The following is a 9954-nucleotide window of genomic DNA, read 5'->3' on the forward strand; positions in this document are numbered from 1 at the left end:
CCACAGGGAAATAGCGAAACAAGCTTTCATGTCATCTTGCAAACTGTTGTAACCCTTTCAGAGAGGAATTTGGAAAAATCAAGAGCCTTAAACATGACCAGTTTATTTGACTGGTAATTCCATTTTTTGGAATCTTCTCTAAAGAAATAAACTGAGGTGTAGATAAAGCTTTAGGCGTAAAGATTTTTATCACAGAATTATTTATAATAGGGAAAGGTGAAATAAATCATAGCATGTCTGTGATGAAAAATGATATAGAAATTAAAATGATCTTAAGAAATAATTTTACTGACATAAGAATGTGCTTATGATACAATGTTAAGTTTTAAAATTCAGGGCACCAAATTATACATATTGCTCGCCTACATAAAAGATTCCAGATTATGACTGATATCCATCAAAATGTTAACAGAGGCCAACCCCATGCAGTAATTTATAGATGACATATGTTTTATGTTAATGCATAGCTATGTTTTCCCACAATGAGCAAGAATTGCATTGAAAATTTTTAAATGCTATTTTAATATAATAGTATATGAAGGAACTGATTTTACTTGATATTTCTTGAAAAAGTTATGAGCACCATCATGGTAAATATAATTTAATGAATCAAACTCAGTTGAAATATCTTCCCTCTTCTCCAAAAGATACAATTCCAAATTAAATAAGCATGGCCAGGACTAAACGTGCTTACAAGGTTAAACCTCATGTCTGATCCATCCAAACTTAAGAACCTTTCAAAAATATCAAGAGAAAAGCAAAACTAAACTTTCTCTTGTTGTTGCTCTTGTTATTTTAACAGCTGCTAAGAAAAACAGAGCTTTTCCTTTCCCAACCATAAATGATCTACTTTTATGCAGATTTGTCTATCTGGAGCTTCCAGCTGCTGCCAAGACCCCTTGCACCAGGTTCCGCTGGTGGCAGCCTGTGTTCTCAGGGGAGGACTATGACCAGTGGGCAGTCGATGACATCATCATTCTGTCAGACAAGCAGAAGCAGATCATCCCAGTTATCAACCCAACGTTACCTCAGGTATTTCTCATATGTCAGAACTCCAAGAAGATGGAGAATTTAAAAAGTGGATGGAATAAGGAACTTACTTCCTTAAGAATTTAGTGTTGGACACTGAAAGTGTAATATGAGTTTAAGTGTTTACACTTAATTTTTTTAAACCTCTTTATGCTACTAGTTCATAGATTATTTAGCTGTAAAAAAAAAGACTATGAAATCTGGCTAAGTCATCAAGCAAAATTGTTAGTGAGTTTATAAAATGATTAACTACACAGTAGCAAAATATTTTCAGTTGTTAGATCATCAGGAGTGAACATTTATAGCAGTAAAAAAAAAAAAAAAAAAATAGTTAACTTAGAGATTCTTTTGTCTTTTCCCAGAAATGGTATATGGCCCAATGTCCTTTCCTAGAAATGGTATACGGCCTAACACGTCGTGAACTGCAAATTCCTTTCTTGTCTTCCAAACTATCAAATTGCTTTTCTGTGTTGTTTATATTGTTTCTATTAGAACTTTTATGAGAAGCCAGCTTTTGACTACCCTATGAATCAAATGAGTGTGTGGTTGATGTTGGCTAATGAAGGAATGGTTAAAAATGAAACCTTCTGTGCTGCCACGCCATCAGCCATGGTGTTTGGAAAATCAGATGGAGATCGATTTGCAGTAACTCGAGATTTGACCCTGAAACCTGGATATGTTTTACAGTTCAAGGTATTTATACACAAACTTCTTCACCGAGCAGGTTAAGGAGCAAAATGACTTCCAGGTTTATAAGTGAGACTTACAAAGAACACAATTTTTTATATTCTATTAAAGAAGGAACTCACTTGAACGAAAGTTCAACATCTTAGGATTGCAAAGCTTTTTAGCTCTACTCGTAAGGAAAACAGATTATTGGTTTTTAAGGAGCCCCACAAGTTGTGGCTATATCATTACATTTCTTGAAGTGATTGTGGAACTCTACCAAAATTAAAGATAAAATTGATTGACCTTTAGGACTTCAATCTGACTGTGACTTAATGAATCCCATGCTTCTGAATGGTGATGGGTAAGTTCTCCTTTTCAGCTTACTAGTGGTTTGGGGGCATGTAAGTTACTTTATGCTTTTACTATAGGATTTTCAAACAATTTCTCTTCCTTTAATTCAGTAAATTTTTACTCCAATCATCATCGTTCTCTTAAAAGCTTCTTGTTTTTCAGCTCTGTGATAATATATCAACATGTATAGCATCTATTTACTTTGACAAGCTCTTGTCTCAGAACCATAATCAAAATTTCATTGTGTTTATAATAAAATCCCATTGGCGAATTCTGGGTCGAAAGTAATGCAGTTTTAATGAGCTAGCACAACTACATGATCCTTACATAACGGCAGGATGCAGATGCTAAATAATTTACAAATGGAATTATTAAAGAGATCAGATGTTTATAGACAGCTCTTCAAATATAATTTCCACAGGTCTGTAAACAAGGAAGTTAGTCACAGATAATATTAGTAAAATGTTATCCTTCCTTGTTTAGATTCTGATGCTAAACTGCAATGGGAAAAAACATCAATAACAGTATATAAATCTATACTCATTTTGGCACTGCCTAAAATGGTAACAAAATAACATTAATAGCAAATACATTTCCAGAATACTATGCTGTTTCTCATCTGATACTTTTCCATTAAGTAGTCGGAAAATCATGATAGCGTAAGTGTTAAAGTTTGCAAGGTGATATGATTCTCTGAAGTTTAAAAAAATCTAAATAAAGAGAACATTGTTAAATCTTTTTCAAGTACTTAAACAACCTGCAAGAATGCATAAGCTTAAGAAAAATCTTAATTCTCTCATCATACCAGCAGAAAGCTATTAATTTGTGTCTATTAGTTAATCATAGGTATGTAATATGGGTCATTCAAGGATTGATAACTAATGTATATTTGAAACCTGTAAACAAGAATTTTGGTATCGTTTGTACAAAAATGCATAGTGCTGGTCATGTTTTTGACTGCTTGCCATGTGACAAACACTAGGTGCTAAGAATATAGAAATGAAAAATATGGCCCCAGCCCTCAGAGAGCTCAGAAACTGGTGAATGAGCCAGAAAAGTAAATAGTTGCAATACTGTCATAGAAGTACTGAAGTAGAAATAGGCTCTAGATACTATGGGAGTACCCCGCATAGTGCCTAATACATCGCAGGTGCTCAAAAAATGTCTGTTAGTTGGATGGATGGATGGATTGAAATTGGAAGTCCTTGGAAATACAGAGATTTAGCTAGCTGAAGAATGGAAGAGAAGAAATTCCAGGTACAGGGAACAGAATGTGCAAAAAAATACATGAAACTGTGAATGGGAATGGCACATTTGGAAACTTTGAGGAGTATGGAGTATGTGCAGCAGAGTATAGAGCATGTGCAGCAGGGATGAGAGATAAGGTTGATTCTGATTGGCATTTTATTCTGTTCTAAGTCACATGGACATGACCCCAAAAGCAGTGAGTCTTGGAAGGTTTGTAATCCATTCAGTGACAGAATCACACCTGTATTTTAGAAGGATCATTCTGGCAGCAGTAGGGGTGTTGACTGAATAGGAGGGGAAACCAGAGTCAGCAAGAACATTCATTCAGCAAATATTTATAAAGACTCTATGTTCCAGGTACCATTCTAGGCTATGAAAATATAAGTAAAACTAGAGAGTATGGGGTAGGGTGGTGGAGAGAAGTTACCATTTTATTAAGAGTTGTCAGGTTGGCCACTAAGAAAATGGCACATAAGCCACAACCTGTAGAAAGTGAAGGAGTGAGTCATGCAGCTATCTGGGGAAGATCATTCCAGACACAGTGAACAAAAGTGCCAAAGTCTTGGGGTGGGAGTGTTCTTGGAAAGGTTCTAGAAACCACAAGGATGCCATTGTGAATAGAGCAGAGGGAACATGTAGAAAAAAGTAAGGTCAGACTTTGACTTCTGTTCTGAATAAAATGGCCAGCAGAAGGGTGACATGACTCTGGTGACTGTGTTGGAAATACACTAGCAGGGACAAGGGCAGAAACAGAGATACCAATTAGCAAGCTATTGCAGTGATCTAACTAAGAGATGATGGAGGCGAGGACCTGTGTGATAGCGGAGGAGCCAGACCAAGTGATCAGACAAGAACTGGCTTGGACATGTAGAGTTAGGGGTGCCAATGGGCTGCTGAAGTGGAAGCGAACAGGAAGCAGTACATTTATCCAGAGAGCAGGAGAGAAGCCATATCCTGTAGTCCAAGGTTTTCAGAAGGAACTGGAAGTTATGATGGCGAATAAGATTAGGGAGCATGCATAGAGTAAGAAGAAAGGAAAGCCAAGAATTGAATCTTAGAAGACACCAACTCTTAAAAGGTAGGCTAGATGGTCAGTAAAAAAGAAGTGGTTAACAGTGTTAGAAGCAACAGGAGAGTTAAGTAAAATAAGGATTAAATTTTCCCACTGGACTTAGATAGGGGTTTCCTTGGTAATTTCACTGGGGTGGTACGGGCAAAAATCAGATTACAATGGATTAAAGAATGGTGAGTAAAGGAGTCTTCATAATCAATATGGCCTGTCTCTCAATATGTTTAGCTGTGTAGTTAGGGGCAGACCAAAATCAGGGAGAACTTCTATTTTGTTTTGTTTTGTTTTTAAAGGTAGGAGAGACTTAAGCATATATATCTGATGTTTAGAAGATGCCACAGTAAATATTTGTTGAATGTATGAATGAATCCTGAATGGAAAGTTGAAGATGAATTATATATTTAGTACACCTGAGAGTATGTCTACACCACCTCATTACCTAATTTCTAAAGCACAAACTAGTCACAGAACTGAAAGTTCAAAGACTTGCCTGCTTTAGAAACAATGGCAGTCATGATAAGTTTAAGACAAAAAGCTAACTCTGTGTGACCAGTGCGGCTGCTCTCGCCACATGCCAACCAAAGGCCATTCTTATTAATGGGTAATGCAGTGAAAGAAATTTGTGTTAGAATAGTTTAATCGTGCATCTGAGAGAGTCAAATCTTTAATTATATTCTTGACATTTTACTACATAAACTTGGATAAGTGAGACACAATATAATTTCTACTAGCCAGATTGTAAATCCTTCTGAGAGATGCTTTCTAGCTCTGAGTACAGAAATAAAAAGATATGGAATCTTCTTTAGAAAGACTAGATAGAGCTACTTTGCTGTCACAAGGATTAACTGATTGACTTCTTGAGCTCTGGCCCAATATTATTAGCCTATGTTTCTTCCTTTATTCCTTGGTCATGATCATGTTTTGTTAGGTGTTTTTGTTTTTGTTTTTGTTTGTTCATTTGTTTTGGCAGCTGGCTGGCATGATCATGTTTTTTTGATCATGTTTCCTTACTTCAATTTTCCTTCTATAAAATTTGACTATTCTTATTTATAAAGTCTTATACAATGAAATCCATAGTGGTTCCAGACAACAAATGAAATAAGGTATGAATAGACCATTCATATATGTAATTAAATAAATATCAAGAAAAGAGTTGACATTTACAATTATCAAAAATATAAACTAAAACATTAATAAAGTATATTTATACATTTATTAATTTTAAAAATCTGTCTTAATCTACAGTAATTCCATTGCTTCAGTAAAAAAATTTTTTTTTTTCCTTTTTGTCTTTTTTCGTGTCCGGCAACGGATCGCAACCCTCAGTGTCGCGCCCGTACCAGACCGGGACCGGCAACGGGATCGCAACCCTCAGTGCTGCACCCGCACCTCGCTCAGCCAGTGAGCGGGAACCGGTCTGTATGTGGGATCCGAACCCTCGGCGGGAGCGCCACCGCGCTCCCAAGCGGCGCACTGTAGCAATGCGCCACCGGGCCGGCCCTGCTTCAGTAAAATTTATTCATTTGAACCCAACTGCTGCAAAATGAACACATATGACTAGAAAACTTTTTGTTTCTACATTTTGACTCAGTAATACTCCTCATAGGAATTTATCTAGTAAGAACAAATCAACTGAAGAAAAAAAGATGTGGTTTTTGCAATGCTGCATATAATAATAAAATAATATGCTTTTTTAAAAGTAGGAAGAAAGTTCTAGAAGTGTGATAACTTTAACTATATGACCAAAATATATACTTCCATATAAAGATCAGAAGAGAAAACAGAAAAATAAAAACAGTTGTGCTAGGGCAGTGGGATTTTGGTTACATTTTTAATGTTATTAACTCTATGATGACAATCTTCCACACAAGTACACAGAATAGTAACAGTTTTATTTCTGGATTATGTTGCTTATTTGATGCTGTGACAAAAACTTAGCTCTTTCATCTGAGTTGACACTGATTTCTTACTGAGCTTTGGCAAGAAAACAGAATAAAGGTGTCTATTCCACTGAAAGCAGAGAGGACAGCCCTCTCTTCGGGTAACCTTCGAGTTCTGAAGAGGACGGCTGCTTCTCCTCTTCTGCGTCCCTCTGTTCATACCCTCTAGAGAAGGAAAAGAAAGCAGTTTGTTCTTTTGTGTTTTTTATTTTACTTTATTTTATTTTACTTGGCTTCCTATCTTTTTCTGGGACTCCTGAACCACAGATATTATAATCTCTTCTCTCCTATAATCCCAAGCAATCCACAAAATGGGTAGCTGGTCCAGCCTTTCATTAAAAAGTACCTATTGTTTGCCTAAACAAAGAATTCCAGAATGGAAGGGTCTTGGTTGGGACTGAGCTGCACAGTTCCTTTCATGGCATATTTAATGCAGACTCAGTAGAAGGGGTCCTGACTACTGTAGCACCTAATTTGTGGAATGATAACTTGGAACCAAAACCTTATATAATTCTGTCCTTCCTTTTAACAGCTAAACATAGGGTGTGCCAATCAGTTCAGCAACACTGCCCCGGTTCTTCTTCAGTACTCTCATGATGCTGGTATGTCCTGGTTTCTGGTGAAAGAAGGCTGTTACCCAGCTTCTGCAGGCAAAGGATGCGAAGGGAACTCCAGGGAACTGAGTGAGCCCACCATGTATCACACAGGCGACTTTGAGGAATGGACAAGAATCACCATTGTTATTCCGAGGTCTCTTGCATCCAGGTAAAGGAATCATTCTTATTATGTGTCATAGCTGACATTTCTTGGGAATATTTATTTATCTCAAATATCTCAATTCGAATAGTACCCATGCTTATTCAAGTAATGACTGTTGAGGAAAAGAGCCCTGGGACAAAATTTCCAAAATAGGTATGTGTGCACATGTGTGTGTGTGCACACGTGCACACGCACACATTTGTGAGTTAGACAAATTCATTTATTCATTCATTCAATAAATGTTTATTGAGCACCTACCTGTGCCAGTACCGTTCTGGACACTGAGAGTACACGAGTGAACAAAAGATGTTAAAGACTAAGGGAGTTATAAGGCATTATTATGTCAGACTTTCACTATGTATAGATTTTTAATGATTTAATGCCTCCTTACCTAGGCAAGTTGAGGTATCTGGCAGTATAAATAATCTGTTGTTTAAATAACTATTAATAGAAATAATAAAAGGATAGAGAGGAAGATTAAAAATCAATTGAGGGAGGAATGAGATCTATGGGCTGAGAGCTTGAAGTGAGTTAGTTTCATTTATAGGGCAACAAATTTAGCTTCCTGTCAGCTGGGACAAAGGGGGGAAATATAGGGTTTTTTTAATTCTCATTGTTGAGTAAAAAGAAATAAAGCAGACACAATCTGATTAAAAAACAAAATAGATATACTTTTTTCCAGGTTTAGTATTCTAGAATAAATTTATAACATGTATCCTTGTACCAGATAGAGTAGGTAACACAGAGATCAGTATTTTTAACTATACCATTTTACAAAAGATAAGAAACATTCTTCAAGTGGATGCTTCTTAGTTGAATCCTAGAACATAACATTAATTGTGACTCAGTCAAGGCATTTCTGTTCAGAGTGAGATGATATGAGAAGTCTGTCTGTACTGCTTCCTGATGATGTAGCATGTGGTAGTGATACTCATTAGCACCATTCAGCAATGTATTCAGCTTTCTTCCTTCCTGGAACAAAGCAGGATTATACACTCCCCACACCCTTTAGTGTTTGGCATGGCCTAATGAAATGCGAATGAAAATGAAGCACGTGACTTTAAGAGCCCTATGCATTTTGTCATTTTCCCTGTTTATGGAAGCATGTATTGAGATAATGCTTACATCAATCTGGGCCCCTAAGTGTCTGCAATAAGTAGACTCCCTTGCCAACCTACACTGGACATATAAACTAAGCAAGAAATAAACTTTTTTTTTTTGGTTAAGCCACTTAGACTGGGGGTTGTTTGCTATCACGGCATAACTATCTCATCCTAACTGCTATAATAGTAAAAGATTAGCAATCTACAGAAGTGGCTTATTCATAAGGTTCTTAGACACCATTCTGTTTGTGACATGTTTCACCTAATTGATCGCCAAATTTACTGTGTATCACTGGCTAGATAAGCTGCTTGTGTTCTCTGCCTCTCTCATTACCTAGGTATGCACACCTCAAAAAACTACACCACAGTCTTTGATAGACAGACTTCCTGAACAGGGAGGGAACTTGCTTGGTTAGGGATGTACAAGTTTATGTGCTAATCTGCTAAACCTTGAAGCATAATCTTTAAACACCAGCTATTTCAAGAAAGTTTGTCAATCAGCAGATCCAAGTCAACTCATAAATAAATTCTTCGTCTTTATATGTCAGTGTTATTTGTAGTTCATCGAAGAGACACAGATGCTTTAAATATTTGATGTGGAGGTGGCAGAGGTGATGAGTTTACCACCTTTAATGAAATTTGAGAATTTGACTTGCAGCCTGTCTTTTAGGATACAGACCCAGCTACTGTAACAGAGAAACGCACAAACACAAATGATTAACAAGGTCTAAACAAGATTCAAGTTCAATCTTTCTCATATAGTGGTCCAAAGGTGAGCAGTTCAGAGTTGACAGGTTGGCTCTGCCATCCTGAACACATTATTTCCATCTCTGGACCCAAGGCAGCTGTTTCAGATCTTGTCATCTCTGAATCAGCAGAAGGAAAAGAGAGGCAGGGATCAGAGAGCATTGCTTTTTTAAAAAATCATCCTTACTCTTTGTTTATATCCCTTAACATAGCCTAGGATAATATTTGTATAATTATCTATTGCTATGCAACACACCTTTCCAAAACTTAGTAGCTTAAAACAACAATGATTTATGATCTTTCATGGTTTTGTAGGGTTGGCTGCATAGTTCTCTGTGGGTCTCTCCTGGGCTTCATCATGTAGCTGCATTCAGTTGATGAGGTGGTTAGTATCTGGGCTCGGCTGGACCTTTCTATGTGGTTTTCAGCCCAGTGCTTCTCACAGTTAGGTGATTCCAGAGTTCCAAGAGAACAAAAGTAGGTACAAGGCCTTAATCATATCTGCCACATCCTATTGGTCAAAGCAAGTCACAAATCCACTCTAGATTCAAAAGGTGGGAAAATAGACTCCCTTTTCTGGTAGGAAGTGCATAAAAGTCACATTACAGAGGAGCATGTACAAAAGGAAGTGTGATTAATTGGGGGGCATTATAGTAACAATCTACTGTAATCTGTCCTAGATCCAGAGATTCACATTTCTCCCACATGCAAAATGCATTCACTCTCCTCCCAAGACCCCCACAAAGTCTCATCCTCTCCCAGCAACAGGCTCTAGCCCTCTTATCATTGACATCAAGGTAGGGATGTGGGTGCGTCTTCTTTTGATCTATAGACTGTGAAGACAAGTTAGCTACCCTACCTATATCCAGCATAAAATGGTGACGCAATGACAGGATAACCACAATAGACACTCCTGCTCAAAAAGAAAGAGAGACTGAGAGACAGAAAGAGAGAGAGAGACTGAGAGACAGAAAGAGAGAGAGAAAGGGGACAGAAGGAAGGAAGGAAGGAAGGAAGGAGGGAGGGAGGGAGGGAGGGA

General features: G+C 37.3%; 1 protein-coding gene across 2 annotated transcripts in view; it reads left to right on the plus strand.

Annotated features, from left to right (window-relative positions):
* Nucleotides 1-9954, plus strand: part of RELN (reelin) — a 472813-nt gene that overhangs the window by 368874 nt on the left and 93985 nt on the right. For both annotated transcript variants that reach the window (XM_008592225.1, XM_008592230.1), the window contains exons 26-28: nucleotides 861-1032; nucleotides 1522-1722; nucleotides 6839-7071. In XM_008592225.1, coding sequence (XP_008590447.1) covers nucleotides 861-1032; nucleotides 1522-1722; nucleotides 6839-7071 — 606 coding nt within the window. The remainder of the gene's footprint in view (nucleotides 1-860; nucleotides 1033-1521; nucleotides 1723-6838; nucleotides 7072-9954) is intronic.

This window comes from Galeopterus variegatus, unplaced genomic scaffold (genome assembly GCF_000696425.1).
Source record: "Galeopterus variegatus unplaced genomic scaffold, G_variegatus-3.0.2 Scaffold153, whole genome shotgun sequence".
Classification (NCBI taxonomy): Eukaryota; Metazoa; Chordata; class Mammalia; order Dermoptera; family Cynocephalidae; genus Galeopterus; species Galeopterus variegatus.